Raw genomic sequence first — 20321 nt, 5'->3', positions numbered from 1 at the left:
GAGAGAGATGAGGTGGGAAGACAGGGCAAGATGCTGTTAAGAGTCAGCCAGGTGGGAAGAACTTAGGGTTCTGAGGGCTCCACCTAGCACGGTGCCCAAGACAAGCTGAGCGTGGACAGGTGGACTTTAAAGCGCTGGAAGTGTATTCAGGTGGGGATGTCAGTCACATCGCTGGAAACACATGTGAGACTCTGGAGAGGGATCCAGGAGACACAGACGAACTGGGAATCATTTATCTGCAAGCAGGTGACAGGTGAAGCTGCAGGAGTAGAGGACAGAGCAGAGAGAAAAGTCTGAAGGCAGAACTGAGGGAAGACCCATCTTTAAGGGCTTGGAGGACCAGGAGCCAGAGGAGAGAAGGAAAGAGCAGTACACAAGCAGAGGAAGGACAAAGGCAGTGTCGTCTCACAGGCCGAGCAGGAGGAGAGAATCTCACGGATGTTTTTAACAGCGGCCAACAGTGCAGTAAGAGTGAGGAAAAAGAGGACAAACTACAAAGTGGCTGGTGCTCTTCAAGAGAGTTCACGGAGTGAGGAGAGCAGATTCCAGGTCATAAAGGAGAGACGGCCAGACTCAATTTCTCTTTCAAGGGGTTCCAGGGCTCAGGGCTCAGTGAGCACAGGGACGGGTGGGCTTTAAGCACTGGAGGTGTATTCAGGTGAGGGCGTCGGGAGGAGAGGTGAGTCTGAAAATAATGAATGAGTCTACATTCTCAGAGACAGAAACAATGGGAGAGTGTGAAGTTAGACAGAGGACTCTGAAGTGGGGAAGAGGGAAACCAAGGAAATGTGGGATGGCCTCGGTTTTCTGAGGAATTAGGAGGCAAGACCTGGGAGAGTGTGGGTTGGCCATCATGGGGCATATGTTAGGAAATCTACACAAGATGAATGAAGGATGATAAACCGGAGTGAAGGCCCAGCTGAAGCTGAGGAGTATAAACTTTTGATGAAGCCATTCAGAAGGCACTGTTGTATGATTTCTTTTCTTGGCAATCTTGCTAGGACCCTTTAGCAGAAGCAGCGACATGGGTGCTGTGGTTAGGGCTCGTAAGACGGGAAGAGCAGAAAGGTAGAGGTGTGAGGGAACGGAATGAGATCAGCGGACAGCTGAAGAGAGCACACCGCGTGGCCTGGCCCCGGCTGGGCAGGCTGAGTGTGGCCAGCATAGGTGTGATGGGCGAGAAAAACCAGGAGGGCGCAGGAGACCGTTAACAGGGCAGGCAGGGACCCACTCAAGAAGTGAGAGGAGGCTGAGAAACCCAATCCAGGTGAGGGCAAGCACAGAATTTGGAGGCGGGAACTCCTGACTTCTAACTATGAAAGGATCAAGTCACAGAGGGTTTTCTACAGGTCAGTTCTTTTCAGTCTGAAAAATAGTCAGAGGAATTTGAATATGCCACATACCCTGGGATGCTAAGCCACAGAGGAGAGAAGGGAAAATACTCTGTTCCAATAAAGAGAACACTTTCCAGCTCATTTAAAAAGCCGGGCAAGAGGGCTTCCCTGGTGGCGCAGTGGTTGGGAGTCTGCCTGCTAATGCGGGGGACACGGGTTCGAGCCCTGGTCTGGGAGGATCCCGCGTGCCGCGGAGCGGCTGGGCCCGTGAGCCACAATTGCTGAGCCTGCGCGTCTGGAGCCTGTGCTCCGCAACGGGAGAGGCCGCGATGGTGAGAGGCCCGCGCGCCGCGATGGGGAGTGGCCCCCACTTGCCGCAGCTGGAGGAAGCCCTCGCACGGAGACGAAGACCCAACACAGCCAAAATAAATAAATAAATAAATAAATAATTTAAAAAAAGAAAAAAAAAAAGCCGGGCAAGATAGCATTAAAGGTTTCTTGTGAATAAAATTTTGTGATCCTAAGTGTAATGCTGGGGAAAGGGACCGGGTATTGACTGGAATTCGCTGTTGGGTCTGCCTGCCTACTGCATACCCTATAACCCCGTGAAGGGAGCTTGCATCTAGCTTCAGCACCTGGGCCCAGCACAGAGCAGGCTCTCAACATTTACTGCCGAATGAACAAGAGAAAGAATAGAGGCATGGTAGCGTCAGTTTCTGACTAGCCAAGAGAGACTTCTCCCTGGGTACGTGTCCTGTCAATTAAAAAGAATGACAAACCTCAAAGGGAAAGTTAAAACGCGAGCAAGCAGAGAGGACAAGGAGGGGGTGGTTAGATTGCAGCTGGCATCCGCTCTGGCTCACGGGTGCTTCCTGTCAGTCTCTCGCGTGGTCACACGTGCCGCACTGCAGGAGACCTGTCAGCCAGGGGTTAAACTTCCCTGGAGGACTCGGTATTTCTAGAGAGCTGAATTAAGCCACAAAGAAATCCTTCCCCTTATTGTGGGGAAAAGAAAAAACCAACCCTGGAGAACGAACCCTTTCCCTTGTCTTCTCACTCCTCTCATTTGACAAGGGGCTTGTCAGTCCTAGGAAATGAAAGACCTCAGAGGCAAAGGCTTTTCTACGTGTAGGGAGGAAGAGACTCTGGCTACTCCTCGGGATCCTGAAGTGACAAGAAGCTACCTGAAGCCTCACCTGACCAGAAACATCTACCTGAAAGAAGCTTCAGGCACCTTTTCTGCAGCTCTGAGTCGGTCCCTAGGGGTGGGACCTGAGGCAGCCCCAAAGGGGGCTCCCCAATAGCTCTCCTCCCACCCTGAACCCCACTCACAGATAGCCAGGCCCTGGGAGCCCTGCTGAGAGGGAACTAGTGAATTCCTTTAGCTGGTTTCATCTGAAGACCAACGTTAGCCACAACAGGGGAAGAGAAATTTCTTTCAGTGACTTTTTCCACAAGGGAAACTGCCCTTTCACTTTCATCCACTTAATCATAAACACACGTACACATGCATGCAAGCACACACACAAAAATGCTAATATGTAAATGTTATTCTAAAATATCGGGAAATGTTTCTTTGTTTATCTAGAGCTTCAAGGGCCACAATGCTGATTGAATTTTAACTTCTTCTTTGAGGTTTATGATTCTTTTAAATTGAAGGGACATATATCCAGTTTCTTTTGGTCAGTCAGAGACTGTACTAAGAGCCTTACCGTTATGGACTAAATTGTGTCTCCCCCCCATCCCCAAATTTCATATGTTGAAGCCCTAACCCCCAGTGTGACTGCATTTGAAGATAGGACCTTTAAAGAGGTATTTAAGGTTAAATGGGAGCTGGTGATCCTATAAAAAGAGTAAGTGACACTGGGCAGGAGTCCACACAGAGAAAAGGCCATGTGAACACACAGTGAGAAGGCGGCCTCTGCAAGCCAAGGAGAGAGACCTCAGGAGAAACCAACCCTGCCAGCACGCTGATCTTGGAATTCCAGCCTCCCAAACTGTGAGAAAACAAATTTCTGTTGTTTAAGCCACTCCATCAGTGGTATTTGATTATAGCAGCCCTAGCAAACTAATACTCTTACCATTCTTTTATTCTAAAGTCACCTCTAGATCTAAAACTCTTTTCTGTGTAGGGCGTTAGAAAAGAAAAGCTAGAGCTCTTTCCCTTTCCTTTCTGAATAATTTAGCCCCAAAGCCATTCAATTAGGTGGAGCAGAACAAGCCAGGCTCTGCGCAGGAGTGGGGTGGCAGGGCGCACTGCAGGGCATGAGTGCTCAGCTGGCTGAGGAGGGCATCTGTGTGGCTGTGGAGAGAGGGGTGGGAGATTGGGACACATAGGAATGACCAAATAAATACATATATTTGGGATATTGGCAGTCTGGTTCCACTGTTGGAGAAGTAACTTAGAAATACTTGTGTAGGGCTTCTCTGGTGGTGCAGTGGATAAGAATCTGCCTGCCAATGCAGGGGACACGGGTTCGAGCCCTGGTCCAGGAAGATCCCACATGCCGTGGAGCAACTAAGCCCGTGCGCCACAACTACTGAGCCTGAGCTCTAGAGCCCGCAAGCCACAACTACTGAGCCCACGTGCCACAACTACTGAAGCCCGTGCACCTAGAGCCTGTGTTACGCAACAAGAGAAGCTACCGCAGTGAGAAGCCCGTGTACCGCAACGAAGAGTAGCCCCCGCTCGCCGCAACTAGGGAGAAGCCCACGTGCAGCAATGAAGACCCAACACAGCCAAAAATAAATAAATAAAATAAATAAATTTATTAAAAAAAATAGAGAGAGAGAGACAGTCACCCCCTTGGTAACTATGTTCTTTGAACTCATTTGTTTAATAACTACCTTGCCCATTTGACTGAGAGCCCAGCAGGAGCAGGACCTGGGTCAGCCTTGCTCCCCCTGTTCGCAGAGCCCAGCAGTGCCTGATCGCCTAGATACCGTTGCCAAATGGGTGAAGGAATGAATGACTTTAAATGAACACAGCAGACCGAATGACAGCAAACGCACTCCCTCCCCCTAAACGTGGACCATCCCTGAGACTCATGCCTTTGTTTGTGACAGAAGAGAGAACAGGGATTCAGTCCATTGTTGGCTGCTGGGAGGGTTTTAACCCACTAAAGCCAGGGGCTTCTCCAGTCAAAAAGTAAGCCTCTGGCGCATAAGCAGTAAGTCACTTGAGAGAGGGTGGGAGGGAAGATGAACTTACTTGTATGAACCTTGGAAAGAACAACAGTATGAAGGACCACATCTTTTAACTGCTCAGGATTTGGAAAATGCTAAAGTATCATCACATACAGAAATGGCAGAAAACATGGAAGCTGAGCAGGTGCCCGTATGAAAACTGCTTTTAGGGCTTAACTCAGAGCATTTTGGCTTCAGAGCAACTGCCAGCACTTAGTAGAGATTTAGGTTAGCAGTTTGGAAGAAGACTCCTCTGGTTAGTTGATGCTTTCCTTTTCTTCTCCAGGGAAGAAAGATGAAGAGGACTTTTCCACCTATCTTTCCATTTTTCCAACTGTTTTCTGCCTTGGCTAATCAGAATATTTTAACTAAATTTCTTCTCATGGAAATAAGGGCAAAATGGAATGGTGGCAAAAAAAGACACAAAGTTAACTCAGGCTAGAAATATCTGTAATGCTCCAGTAAGCAGAAGTACCCAGAGACTGACTTGCCAGGAGTTAGTGTGTTAGGAGGCCTCAGGAAATTGGGAGACATGATAAAGGAGGTCAGGCTGGACCTCAGACCCTTCAGCTTCCCATCCAGAGAGAATCAGCCAGCGGCCCAACTAGACTACATCCAGAGACGTCAAGGAAAAGTGCTATAACATTAAGACAAAACAATGACCAAACACAATTTGGACTACTGATCAGGAAAGATAACACAGGACAGTTTCAGAGAAGCAATCTGTGATTAGAAGAGAAATGCTAATAAATGAAATAACCTTATGAAATTTTAGTGTGATACATTATAAAATTGGGGGAAAAAAAGAGAAAATGAAGGTTCAAATTAATAAGTTTCTGCTTATAATCCTCCTTTTGGAATTTCTGACATCAAAGAGCTCAGAAGGCTTCAACTTACTAAGCACCAAGGAAAACAAAAGGCATTTTATTTCTCACTTGAAATGTCGCCCTTGGGAATCTGCTGCACAATCACCAGTAAGGGCCAGGCTGGGAGAAGCTCAAACTTCTCACATTTTCCCAGTCAAGTCATAATATACATCAAAGGAATCCATCCTTTGGCATCCCCCTGGACTCTACATCTGTTTCAAAGTGTTATATGAAAAACTTGAGAGTTCTGAACACCAGCGCAGCAGGTCAGAACTAAGCTTCAAGGTCATGAACTTCCTCTCTCCACCTTCAGAGCTCAGAGTTCAGGCCCTGAGGGCATCCCCATGTAACATCTGATGGCTCAGTTCAAGTGAGCAGCTCCTCTAGGCAGTATTCTAATAGTGGCAGGAGCTGGGGTCAGGAGCGTCTCCAGGGAGCCACAAGGTCAGGGAACACCAGCCTCACAGCGGACTCATCCCCTGAGGTTGGACAAGCTCAAGGAGGAAAGAAGAAAGGCTCCCATGGGAGATGGTATTTCCCGGATCCCCTCAAACACTTAACCACAGCTTACCTTGGTACAAGGTGGTTGAACTTGTAAGAACTGAAGACCTCTTGGATCTTTTCTTCTACTTTTGCCTGGTAAGGATGCATAAGATGGGAGAGAGAAAACAAATACAGATGAGAACTTTATCAATTGTATGTTCCTATTGCCACAAATGCCTACTGGCTAGAGTTCCTTGGTGTGACTTTGTACCTCACAGCATAACAAGACTGCATTCAGGGGCTCTGCAGGATGACAGGCTTGGGACAAGGACAGAGAGAGAAAGAATGCCCTGTACCACATTAGCATCACAACCGACTTCTCCAGTAAACTAATCCATGATATGCAAACTAATGGCGATTCTGGAGTTTGGCACCCTGGCACCAATTACTCAGGGAGCAGGTGAAGATGGACCCCTTTTGCTTGAAAGACCTGTTCTTGCCTGCCCTACGAAGTTGTTTAGGTGTTTGGTAACTGGCCATTCTCAAATATGTAACTAATTTCTGCCAAGGGTCCTACTTCTTATTGTCAAATTTAATGGTTTAAATATAGATTGAACAGTATTAAAATCCCCAAAGGGATTTACAAGAACATCAATCATGGAAACACCAAAGACACAGCACATCTGGTCATTGGACCTGTGTCACACACCGGACTCCACAGTCCCATAAAACAAAGGATCTCGGAAAGTCAGGTCACAAAAGGAATGAGATGACCTGTCTCCTCTGAAGATCACTCCATGATGGGGTCACACAGCACAGCTTCTGTAAGGAAAGGGTACAGCAGTGCAGGAGGGGGCTGGTCAACGGGATACAGGGTTTCACCTTCACGGCCATCCCTGCTTTGTGGTGAGGCAAGTCCTTGCTGAGAGTTCAAGATATATAATAATGTCCTCTCTGGGAAATATCAAAAATGCATTATTTGTTTCTGAAACACCTGAGTTAGAGCTTCCAGTCCCTTTGGCAAGTGTGCAAGAATCACGATGAGGGGAGCAGTGATGTGAATCAGCTAAAATGGCAGCCCGTCTAAAATTCAGCTTTGGTATTTGCCTTTGAACATGAGTTTCAGGGATTATCTGGCCAAGAATTTATAATACTTCAAAAAACAGACCGAAGTCACTGTGAGAATTCGACTCAGAAGAAGTAAGAAAGTTCTCCCAGACCCCTCACGATGCTTTCTCCATGCCAGATTGATGTGGGACTAATACAAAGCACCAGCTTAAATGAAACACAGACTGCATTTTTCAGTCGTGCCTTCCTTGGCTATACGTTGAAAGGGATGAGAAAAAAAAAAATACAAGAAACATATGTCAAGAAGATCATTAAATAAAAAGATTTGCCTACCAGGTTTGGACACACAGTTTTTCTGGGCAGGAGCCTGCTGTGTCCCCCTTTGCCTGTCAAAGCAGTAAAGCTATTCTTTTCTACTTCACCCGCAACTCTATCTCCAAGATTCGACTCAGCCCCAGTGCACAGAGGTCGAGTTTTTGGCATCGCTAGGAGTGGAACTGCTGGATCATTATGATAACTTTATGTTTAATCATTTGAGGAACTGCCAGATGTTTTCCAGAGCACTTGTACCATTTTATATTCCCATCAGCAGTATATGAGAGCTCCAATTTCTTCACATCCTCAGCAACACATTATTATCTATGTTTCTGATCATAGCCATCCTAGTCTGTGTCAAGTAGTATCTCACAAGTTTTTTTTTTTAAACTGATATGTCTTTTTTTTAAGCTTTTTTTTCCCCAATCACTAGGATTCTCTTCCTTCCCTTTTTTTTTTAAATAGTAATCTTTTATTTATTTATTTATTATATTTATTTTTGGCTGTGTTGGGTCTTCGTTTCTGTGCGAGGGCTTCCTCTAGTTGCGGCAAGCGGGGGCCACTCTTCATCGCGGTGCGCGGGCCTCTTCACTATCGCGGCCTCTCTTGTTGCGGAGCACAGGCTCCAGACGCGCAGGCTCAGTAGTTGTGGCTCACGGGCCTAGTTGCTCCGTGGCATGTGGGATCTTCCCAGACCAGGGCTCGAACCTGTGTCCCCTGCATTAGCAGGCAGATTCTAAACCACTGCGCCATCAGGGAAGCCCAGTTGTTTTTTTTTTAATAAATTTATTTATTTTATTTATTTATTTTTGGCTGCGTTGGGTCTTCATTGCCGCGCATGGGCTTCTCCCTAGTTGCGGCTAGTGGGGGCTACTCTTCGTTGCGGTGCACGGGCTTCTCACTGCGGTGGCTTCTCGTTGCGGAAACACGGGCTCTAGGCGCGCAGGCTTCAGTAGTTGCAGCACATGGGCTCAGTAGTTGTGGCTCGTGGGCTCTAGAGTGCAGGCTCAGTAGTTGTGGTACACGGGTTTAGCTGCTCCGTGGCATGTGGGATTTTCCCGGACCAGGGCTCGAACCCGTGTCCCCTGCATTGGCAGGTGGATTCTTAACCACTGCGCCACCAGGGAAGCCCTCACTATAGTTTTGATTGCCTTTCCCTGATGACAAATTATGTTGAGCATCTTTTTACAGGCTTATTGGCCATTTGTAGATATTCTTTGGAGAAATGTCTATTCAGATCTTTGTTCATTTTTTAAATTGGGTTGTCTTTTTATTAATGAATTGTAATAAGTCCTTATATATTCTATCAATAGATACAAGTTCCTTGTCATATTCCCATTCTGTGGGTTGTTTTTAGGAACTAGTGTATTTTTTAATAGAAAAAGATCATTTCGGAGCACAAAGTATGACTTTTAGAGTACAACTTTTAAAATAATACTAGCAATATGCCTGTAATTTTTTTGACAAATAGTAATGGATTAATATAGAAATTAAAAAATAGTCATCTGAGGATAAGAAAATGAAAGTAATCCCCAAAATATGCAACATCCTTTTTTGCCTCTCCTCCACATACAGTCTGCTAGTGTGATATAAATCGTAGTAATTTTGTCACTGGGAAGATGTAAGCATTCTTTGAATGTTCTGATTTGCATAGCGGAAGGAAAGGAAGAAAGCTAGTTGTATACAAACGAGTTAACACAGCAGGCCTGAGACTACTATCCTTAGAAAGGCCTACTTGAAAGGTAGACCCTGGCTGGAGTCTGGGAGCCTGGATCTCGGGAGGGCTCTCACCATTCCCAGGACTGATAAGAGAGGCTCACTGAGCCTAAACTGTATAAACAACGTCGTTTATGGTGAACAGCTATTTTCCTTCTGGGAGTCTGGAATTATGCTAGAAAGAGGGTGCCTATGTGACCAGCCCCAGTAAAAACCATGAGCACCAAGTCTCTAATGAGCTTCCCTGGTAGCTCTGCATGTGTGGTCACAATTCAATGCTGGAGAAATTCAACACGTCCTCTGTGACTCCACTGGGAGAGGACTCTTGGAAGCTTGTGCCTCGTTTCCTGCAGACTTCACCCCATGAGCCTTTTCCCTTGGCTGATTTTGTTCTGTAGCCTGTTGTTGTAATAAATCATAACCATGAGTACAGCTATATGCTGAGTTCTCTGAATCTTTGTGTAAGCAGATAAGGTAGAGGGTCCCCGGAGAAAGAAAACCAGGCATGGCTTTCCTGACATAAGAGAGGCCATTTTGGCCTAAGCCATTCTGGGATCTAAGCCTGGCCACAATGCTTGCCCTTGAATAGGTCTTAGAAATCAATGATCTTAAGAGAAGAAAGAATGCAGACACTGACTGTTATCAGGCAAGAGAAATAACAACAGCAAAGATAATATATTAGTTATAAAGACTCCCAGTTCTCTTTCAGTGGTAAAGAGTAGCCTGAAGCCTCAACCACCAGATGTACTGGAACCTAAGGGCTGATGATGTTGACCTTTTCTGAACTTCTGACTTCAATCAACTAAAGCTTGGACTCTGTTGACCACCCAAGCCCCATCATGAATATGCATGTACCCTTAGCTTAAAACTTCCCCAATTTTGCTGTTGGGAGAGACACTGCTTTGGGAAAGATCCCCGGTGTTCTCCTTACTTGCTGCAAGTAATAAATCCTTCCTTCTCCCGATCCTTGGCTCGGTTGTGTCTTTTGGCTCAACACCCACCAAGAGGCAAACCAGTTTTCAGGTAACACTAGTAGTGAATCAGTGAACCTAGGAGTGGTCTTGGGGACCTCCAAAACATTAGTAGAATTAGAAATTTAGCCTTTGGGACAGAATTAAGAGAAGCAGTCACAACAACTGCATAATGTCTATGAAGCAAGATCTATAATTAAATTCTTTTTTAAAATTTTATCGAAATTCTCACTTTAAATACAGGAGAACTGAGGGTAACTATTAAAAAACAAAGTTACCTAAGTCATGAAGAACTCTAACACTACACAGCTCTCAAATCAGAATTAGGAAGGGAGGGAGGGAGGGAGGGAGGGAGGGAAGGAAGGGAGGGAGGGAGGGAGGAAGGAAGTAAGGAAGGAAGAAAGGAAGGAAGGAAGGAAGGAAGGAAGGAAGGAAGGAAGGAAGGAGGGAGGGATTGGCTTCAACATAGGGATACTAAAGCATGTCTGCTTTCTCTGGCCTTTCATTTTATCTTGAATTTCCATGTTTCCTTTCCATCCCAAAGGAAGGGACTATTCTATTTTAGTTAATTTCTCTTTTCTGCACGAGAGCTCCCACAGTCAAGGCAGCTACCAACTGAGTACAATACAAAGGGTTATTAACAGCCCTACAATAGCAGATAATTTTCTCTTGCATAAACAGCAAAAAGCCCATAGGTTCATTTCCCTTGGGCACAAAGCACACAGTTTGTGACCATGTTAATGAAAGTGATATGGCTCTCTTGGGAGGAGGATGACATCCTAAAGCATCTGTTTGGTTTCAGAAACATTGCTACATGAAGTGTTATAAGAAATGCCATCAGGACTAGTCACCAAAAAACTCAGTCCCAAGGGATTAGCTCTTCAAAAATTTTAAACAGCCTGAAATAAAGGAACTTTGATTGGCTCCTGATTCAAAACACACACCAAAAAGATATAAAAAGAATCTTGAGACAATTGGGGAAATTTAAAAATAAGTTGGAGGGAATTCCCTGGTGGTCCAGTGGTTAGGACTCCGTGCTTTCACTGCGGAGGGCCAGAGTTCAATCCCTGCTCGGGGAACTAAGATCTCACAAGCCACATGGCTTTGCCAAAAAACAAAACAAAACAAAAAATAAATAAAACATAAAAAATAAAAATAAATTGGATATTAGATGATATTATAGAATTACTTTTAATTTTCTCAGGTGTGATATTATTGCCCTTATGTAGAAGAACATTATTCTTAAGAGATGCATACTTTATTATTCAGGGGTAAAGTGTCATAATATCTTCATCTTACTTTCAAAGATTCGGGGGGAAAAAAAACAGTCATATACATATATACATGTGTGTATACACACACACACCCCCAAAGGAAAAGTTGTGTCCATCATTGTGAAACAGGAGGGAAGGGGGCAGGGCACTACCCTTGAAAGAATGACATAGCCCGAGGACATGACATAAACTGATTAGAACCAAATGGGTCCAAGATGGCAGACAAGTCAACTTCCACTAGACCTTGAGCCTCAGTATACACTCGCTGTAACACATCTGCAAGCTAAATGACACACCCACAGGCACCAAGACAGTTCCAAGACCAACCATAAGGATCAAAAAGTGGCAGTGGCCCAATTCCTGGAAATCCCCGCCCCTTTCCAAAATAGCTGAAATACTTCTCCCACTCATTAGCCTATGAAATTACCCACCCCTATAAAAAATGAACCCCATACCCTGGTGCCTTTCTCACCTTCTGAGATGGCCCACACTCTGTCTGTAGAGTGTGTTTCTCTCTAAATAAATTCACTTCTTTTTTTAAAAAATAAATTTATTTATTTATTTATTTATTTATTATTTTTTGGCTGCCTTGGGTCTTCATTGCTGTGCCCGGGGCTTTCTCTAGTTGTGGTAAGCAGGGGCTACTCTTTGTTGCGGTGTGCAGGCTTCTCATTGCGGTGGCTTCTCTTTGTCACGGAGCACAGGCTCTAGGCACCGCGGGCTGCAGTAGTTGTGGCACGTGGGCTCGGTAGCTGTGGCTCGCTGGCTCTAGAGCACAGGCTCAGTAGTTGTGGCGCACAGGCTTAGTTGCTCCATGGCATATGGGATCTTCACGGACCAGGGCTCCAACCCGTGTCTCCTACATTGGCAGGCGCATTCTTAACCACTGCGCCACCAGGGAAGTCCCTAAATCCACTTCTTACCTATCACTTTGTCTCTCACTGAATTCTTTCTGTGATGAGACATCAAGAACCTTAGCTTCATTAAGTCCTAAAACCAGGTGTGTGATCTCAGTTGGAAAATTGTGGGTTTTGGCCAGGTTCAAGTCCCAGCCTCGTGCGTTCAAGTCCCAATCAGGGTTTTGGCTGGGTTCGAGTCCTGCCACGTGGGTTCAAGGCCCAATCTGAGGTGCATGGTTTCAGCTGGCGACCACGAAGGGATGGTGATAAGGTAAGAATGTTGAGAGTTAGGTCTTGGTCCTAAAGAGGCCCATGCAATGCTGCGAGCCAGGTGTACTGGGGAGGACGCTCTGCCAATGTCTGCTCATTTTTGACCGGCAGGTCAATCCTGTTGCTTATGCACATGCAACAGCAGATCCAGGACAGAACTGTTAATCTCTATACTCATCTCCCTGACTCTGAGGTTTTTCTCCTACATTCTTTCATTCTTGTTCATTCCTGCTCTATTTCTTTCTTTCTTCCTTCTGTTAACCCCAGAAAACCTGTGTGACCACCAAGGTGTACTTTTTATTGCTCTTACTCCCCTGCCTCTGACCCTTACAAGTGCTGACCCTTTATTCCCAACTTACAGCTAGACCAACTCTCGCTCATCGTCAACACCATTGGGGATGTCTTCTATGCTGTTTCTTTGTGACAACTTTTTGGGCACTAACACCTGGTTGGGAGACTACCCTGGAAGGGATAGCATCTAAAATCATAAGTGCAAAGCTTCACCAAATTGCACGGTGGATTTTGACCTAAGAGTGGAGTTTTGGATAGCTCAGGAGCTTGTCTAAAATGGGTCAGGCTGCATCAATCCCAACCAATACTTCTCTGGGCCATATACTCTGGGACTGGGAAAGATTTGGACAACAGGAATGAAAAGGAAAAAACTTAGTAGGTTATGTAATCAGGTTTGGCCACAATATGAGTTAGGAAATTTAAAATTGAGTGAAGTACCCTATGTTCAAATTTCCATGGCCTTGTATCTAGGCAATGGAACCCAAAAGGAATTTAAGGCATGTGTAGCTTGGAGGGATAGCTCTAGGAAGTACACTGAGTACATTTTAACTGACCCACCCTACAGGGCCATGGATCCTGAACGAACGTGGATCCCTCCTCCCCCGAGGTACAGGCCCTTTTGGCTACGCATTTCATAGCCCAGTCTGCCCCAGACATGAGGAGCAAAATTCAGAAAACAACTGCTGGTCCTCAGACTCTGATGAACAATTTGTTCCAACTGGCTTATTTGGTTTTCAGTAATAGGGATATGGTCGAAAAGGCTGAACGCACCCAGAGAGATATGCAAAAGGCTCAAATGACGGCAATGGCTTTGTCTACTCAGAGACCACCAAAGGGGAAGCTGGCTTTTCTGGGCCAACCTGGCCCTGGCAGACCACAAGGCCCACGGGTAGCCATACAAGGCCAGTGTACCCTGTGTGGATACAACAGACTGGAGGGAGGATTGAGATCAACGTGCCCTTTGCAAACAGCCAGGCACTGGAAGAGGGAGTGCCGCAGACGCCAGAGGGCGACGGGGGCCCCTCGGCCACTGATGGTTTTGCAATCAGAAGACTGAAGGGGCCCAAGGCCGAAAGTGGCTCTGCCTAGAGATACCATCTACATAACTAATGTTGAGCCTTGGGTGGTCATTGATGTAGTGGGCCACTTGACAGAATTTCTTTTTTTTTTTTTTTTTTTAATTTTATTTATTTATTTATTTATTTATGGCTGTGTTGGGTCTTCGTTGCTGTGCGAGGGCTTTCTCTAGTTGCGGCAAGCGGGGGCCACTCCTCATCGCGGTGCGCGGGCCTCTCACTATCGCAGCCTCTCTTGTTGCGGAGCACAGGCTCCAGACGCGCAGGCTCAGTAGTTGTGGCTCACGGGCCCAGCTGCTTTACGGCACGTGGGATCTTCCCAGACCAGGGCTCGAACCCGTGTCCCCTGCATTGGCAGGCAGATTCTCAACCACTGCACCACCAGGGAAGCCCCAGAATTTCTTAAAGACACTGGTGCAACCTTGGTCTTAACCCAAAGGATTGGAAACCTTAGCAATCATAAGGAATACGTAATGGGGTTGTTAGGGAAGAGACAGGGGCACACCTTCCTGGAACCCCTTTTGTGCAAGATCAATGGCCAGCTGTTTTTACATTCCTTCCTGTTTGTGCCTGACTGTCCCATCCCTTTAATGGGAAGACATTTATTAACTAAGTTAGGGGCCACTCTGTTTCTTGAGGGGCAAGGGAACCACCCTCATCACCAAATGGTTCTAACAAAAAGCAAAAAGGAACAGATAATCTGAAGCTAAAATAAAAGACTTAGTAGACCCTGGAATGTGGAATATCGAGGTTCTGGGCTTGGCCAAAGGTATCCAGCCGGTGGTTACTAAGTAAAAAGGGTTATATAGTGTCTAAATATAAGGTACAAATTTCTTAAACCTAGGGAAGATCCTCAAAAATGTTTGTAAATAGATTACCAAAACAGGAGGCCACTGGTCTGACTAAACTAACCATAGCTGATATTCAGAGCCTGATAGGAATTTTGGAAGAGGCCTTCTCCCCTAAGCTAAAGGAGGAAAAGTAAAACTTTCCAATTTAAATGAATGGGTAGGTCAGTCCTTCAATATCATTGAGGTAACCACCCAATTCTTTGAAAAAGAAAACAAAACTGTCCTTGTTTTACAAATGTAGTTTTTACAGGACCAGAGGTGTGGCTCCAAAAATAATCCAAAACCCACCAATCCTTTTACCGCTCCCCAAACCTTCCCTATTTATCTTGAGAGGCTTACAAGTATTAAACAAAGGGGAAACAGTCATCCTAGGAGGAACTTGCCCGTATCTTTGAGATGCAAGTGTCCCATCTGGTCTTCTCAGGAACCCTTACCTCTACCACCTTTTTAAATGCAAATTTTAAAAAAGAGGGTAAAGTAATTTATAACTTGACTTTGTCAAGGATAAATAGAAATCCTAAGTGTCTCTTCTGTAAACACTAGTAAAAAGGGTTTAGCCATCTAGATAGGTGACCTTGATTTGTTCCATCTGCCAGAAGCCCAATTTGAATCCAACCCCTTGTAACTGATAGGTTTTATGTTGTACCTGACTAAGGACTGAAATTTTGGAATGGGAACTATGAGGCCTCTGTGTTTGTTTGTGTGTTCATATGTATCTATATGTGTGTTGTAGGCATGTGATATTGCCAAAAATGAATTCGTAAAAGAGCTCTACTTAATTGGCTGGAAAAAAATTAAGTGCTTATATAAATACTCAGAAACAGAAAATAATCTGGCCAGAAGGCATTTCAGGTTCATGTCATCTGAAAAATATTCAGTACTAAACTGATATCTGGTATTGAAGGTGGCTTAAGCTTGTTGGTTTGATTAACACAGACATGTTAGAGTCATCAATGATCAATGTCAAGTATAATCCTTCTGGTGTACCTAGGTTTATTAGAGGTCAAATAAGACCTTTTTCTGTTACAAATTTGTCAACAAGAAAAGTAACTCAATGTGAAAAAAACTTCTAAGAAATGTAAGATATGTGTTTTTAGTAAAAGAAGGTGTGAAGAATGAATACTGAAAAGAGTTATACATGATCAGGATTTTCTAAGAGTGGATTAAATTTAGTTGGGTAAATGGATTTTGCTGGGAATGGGCTGGGACAAGATTGGATTTGGTATAAGTTTCTTTGCCTTTTAAGTGATCTGTATTTGTTTTTGAGATCTTCTGTAACTTTAGTTAAGGAGTAAGTATTGTCTCACAGTGACCTATGATCTTATTTGACCAAGTGTTTTGAAACTTCTTGACAAGCTTCCCAAATGTCAAATTTTAATTAAGTTTCTTTTGATTCCCAGCTAACTTTGGGGTACTTTAGAGGGCCCCTGAGGTATCTTAAAGAGAAATATTTAACGAGGATTATTTGGTATGTTAAGTTAAATGTAATCATTCGTAATTCTGGTTATTATAACCAAGTTTCTTTATCGATTACACTGTTATCAGATGTTTAACCATGCCTTTTAAGTCTTTTGTCATTTACAGATATTTTTGTACTCTGATGCTGTTACAAAAAGTGCTTCATCATCAAGGAGATTCATAGAAAGGCCTTGGAAGCAGTTACAACAGTTCCACACCAAGATGATGGCTATGCGGGGATTCCAGCCCATACTGACTTAGAACAAGGAGCTGTCTTGCCCCTGTGGCCCCTAGATCAGGCATCCAGAGATTTTTACTCCCTGACAGGCAGGGTCGACGCCCCTACTGAAGCAGTTACAGAAGACAGACCATCACCCTTCTGCTTCCCATAAGAATATGGGATAAAATCTCTGAGGGGGGAATGAAACAGGAGGGAAGGGGGCAAGGCACTACCCTTGAAAGAATGACATAGCCCGAGGACATGACATAAACTGATTAGAACCAAATGGGTCCAAGATGGCAGACAAGTCAACTTCCACTAGACCTTGAGCCTCAGTATACACTCGCTGTAACACATCTGCAAGCTAAATGACACACCCACAGGCACCAAGACAGTTCCAAGACCAACCATAAGGATCAAAAAGTGGCAGTGGCCCAATTCCTGGAAATCCCCGCCCCTTTCCAAAATAGCTGAAATACTTCTCCCACTCATTAGCCTATGAAATTACCCACCCCTATAAAAACTGACAACCCCTTACCCTGGTGTCTTTCTCACCTTCTGAGATGGCCCACACTCTTGTCTGTGGAGTGTGTTCCTCTCTAAATAAATCCACTTCTTATCTATCACTTTGTCTCTCACTGAATTCTTTCTGCGATGAGACATCAAAAACCTGAGCTTCATTAAGTTCTGAAACCAGGTGTGTGATCTCAGTTGGAAGACTGTGGGTTTTGGCCAGGTTCAAGTCCCAGCCTCATGGGTTCAAGTCCCAATCCGGATTTTGGCTGGGTTCAAGTCCCGACCTCGTGGGTTCAAGTCCCAATCCGAGTTTTGGCTGGGTTTGAGTCCCAATCTGAGGTGCATGGTTTCAACTGGGTTATCTCCACCTTTGTCCTTTTTTGGGGGGGGGCCCGAGCTGCACAGCATGTGAGATCTTAGTTCCCCTGACCAGGGATGGAACCCATGCCCCCTGTGGAGGAAGCAAGAAGTCTTTAACCACTGGACCGCCAGGGAAGTCCCTCCACCTTTGTCCTTGACAAGACTATCTCACAATTCTGTAGAGGTAGAATTTGCAGAAAACTGATAGTAATGCAAACAATTTCCGTCCAGAGAAATACAAATTGTATCTAGTAAAATGCAAGTAATTGTAACCCTATGAATATTGCCCAGTTTTGCATCCATTTGCAAATTTACTTCAGCATCCCTATCTGACTGTAAAGGTGGTATGTTGAGTTCCTGTCTGAACTAGTTGTAATATCTTACTGGGTCCATGAGTCAAATAAAATCTTGGACATGTGTTCACTTTATATTTGTGTGAGTCATGATTTTACCTTTTTAAAATTTATCCTTGAACAGTTATGGTGGCAGGGGGGATTAGGTGGAGGACAAACAGATACTGTCAATTTTTCTGTATATTTGACATTTTTTGTAATAAAAAGTTGGAGGAACAAGATTCTATCACAACTACTTTACCTAGGTATAAGAAAGATTTTTGAAAAGTCAAATACATCTGCACACACACACACATCAGTACATTTATATGTATAGTAGCTAAATAAATGTTTAAACCAATTAGAGAGTGTTTCTGTCAATTTAAAAGCAAATACTCTACAGTGTGACACCAGCAGAGACTTTCCTTGACCAAACTTTCGTCAGGCTCCTCTGAATCCTCCTCCCAACTAGGCCTTGACTTTTATACTTCTGTGTCCATCATCGTATCACCTATTTTTAGCAAGAATCCTGCTAAGTTGGTTTAGCCAGAATCCCCCGTCCCCACTATCTGATCAGGTTCCTCATCTTCCACCATCCTCCAGTGATGTCTGACCACCTTGGCCTGCCTTCACAAGGAATCCTTTTAAGTCAGTTTAGCCAGAATCCCCACCTACCTTCGATGATTCCTCTTACTAATTTACCATCCACCAATCCCCCCACCTTGCTCCTTGGCTATAAATTCCCACCTTTCCTTGCTGTTTTCAGACTTGAGCCCAATCTCTCTCCCCTACTGCAAAACCCCATCATAGCAGTCCTCCTTGAATAAAGTCTTCCTTTAACAAGTGTCATGAATAATTTTTTCTTTAACAATACCTCTCCACACCCACCAGCAGAATGACTAAAGTTGAAAAGAGAGAAAACACCAAATGTTGGCAAGGATGTAGAGGAACCAGAGCCCTCACACATTGCTGATGAGAGTGTAACATGTCTGATCACTCTGGAAAAGGCCAGCAGTTTCGTTTAAAACTAAACATACACCTACCCTGTGATCCAACAATTCCACCTGTAGGTTTTTACCCATGAAAACACATGATCATAAAAAGACTTCTACGAGAATGTTTATAGCAGCATTATTCATTATATCCAAAATCTGGCAACAGCTCAGTTGTCCATCAATAGGAGAATGGATTAAAAAACCAGCAACAGCAACCATTAGATCAAGTAGCTCAGAGGCAGTTTACCTGCAACCAAGCTGATCTTGTTAAAAATGTAAACTCTCAGGTCATAGATGTATAGAATCAGAAACTACTGGGATGGGGCCCACCCAGAGGATTCTTTTTAACAAGTCCTCCAGAGGATTCTGATGCATGCTGATTTTGACAGATCAAAGGTTTTTTTTTTTAGTAGTGGTAACAGTCACTGGATTTCAGCTCAGAGGCTGATGCTTGAGTTTGACTTCAAATAGGACTTTCTTAACTTATAATTATTGCTGGGGTTTTTTTAACCTGCTCACCACACTTTTCTTCTTCTTAATTAGCAAAGGATAAATGAAGGTGAGAAGGTAAAACATTCCTCTGAACAAATATCCTAATACTTTGAGTACAAAATTCAGAGGGAGGTCAGAGTTGACCTAGCCTCCTTAACCAGCTGGCATTCCTCTCTATCAAGGCTGAGATCCTTTATGAACCATGGGTTCTCAACCCTGGCTGCATATTAGAATTACCTGAGGAGCTTAAAAAATACTGATGCCTGGGTCCCACCCTCAAAGGTTCTGTTTTAACTGGTCTAGGGTACAACCCGGGGTGGTGGGGAAGACCAAAAGCTCCCCAGGTGATTCTAATGGTCAGCCAGGTTTGAGACCCACTGCCCTCACTGCCAATTCCCTTAAAAAAACCTTGTTTTAACATCAGGTGTTCCAGAAGTAACGAAGGAAAACTAAGTTTAAATCCTAAACCAAAATGAACACTAGAAAAATGTTCCCAATGGCCTACAGATCCACAGGCTATGTTATCAGCAGTAACCTGCCTCATTCAAAGGACAGGTACTTATCATCACTATGCTATAATATTCAATAATCCTCCTCTAACAGCATTTTTCATTAAAGAATTCCTAAAAGCCCATGCATATATGAAAACTTGGTTTAAGGCAGAGATGGGAAAATCCAATATCAAAGGAAAAAACATGGACAGTAAGTGTTGCTGGTATAAAAATTACTTCCTACCTCTCATCCTAAAAATAAATAAATAAATTCCAGGTTGATTAAATTTGAACATGAAAAACTTGAGTCAAGTCATTAAAACAGCGTATAGGAGAATATCTTTATATTCTTGGGATAGAGAAAGATTTCTTCAAAAAACCCAAACTATAAGGAAAAAGACAAAGAAGAACATAAATATAAGCAAGGTTAAAGGCAAACAAGAGCCTAAGGGAAGATATTTGGAACATATGTAAAAGATACTCTTTTTCCCAAATTAAGACCGCTGACCACTAACAATATCAAGTCTTAGAGAGGATGTGGACAAAGTAGATCTCCAGTACACCACTAACTAGTGCTTAAATTACTAGAGTCACTATGGAGGGCAACATGGTAGCAGGTAATAACACTGAAAAGGCACAGACCCTACAACCCAGCAATTCTAACTCTCCAGTAGAGACATACCTAGAAAAACCCTTGCCTGCCCTCCCAAGCCTCTTTATAACATAACTAAGTCCTAACAGTACATGTCTCACTTTTCCAGTCATGAGGCACTTGATCACTTAGGATATGGCAAAAGGGGAACACAAGAGTTCAGAGGTAAGTCTACTAGCTTGTCAGAAGTTTACCCCTGCTCCTG

General features: G+C 44.2%; 1 protein-coding gene across 4 annotated transcripts in view; it reads right to left on the bottom strand.

The window, feature by feature from the left end:
- Window positions 1–20321, bottom strand: part of FNTB (farnesyltransferase, CAAX box, beta) — a 73356-nt gene that overhangs the window by 45644 nt on the left and 7391 nt on the right. For all 4 annotated transcript variants that reach the window (XM_007184299.2, XM_057544787.1, XM_007184300.2 and 1 more), the window contains exon 2: window positions 5958–6022. In XM_007184299.2, coding sequence (XP_007184361.1) covers window positions 5958–6022 — 65 coding nt within the window. The remainder of the gene's footprint in view (window positions 1–5957; window positions 6023–20321) is intronic.

Source organism: Balaenoptera acutorostrata, chromosome 3 (genome assembly GCF_949987535.1).
Source record: "Balaenoptera acutorostrata chromosome 3, mBalAcu1.1, whole genome shotgun sequence".
Lineage (NCBI taxonomy): Eukaryota > Metazoa > Chordata > Mammalia > Artiodactyla > Balaenopteridae > Balaenoptera > Balaenoptera acutorostrata.
The sequence above is the reverse complement of the archived record's forward strand: the minus strand, read 5'-3'. Positions and strand labels throughout refer to the sequence as shown.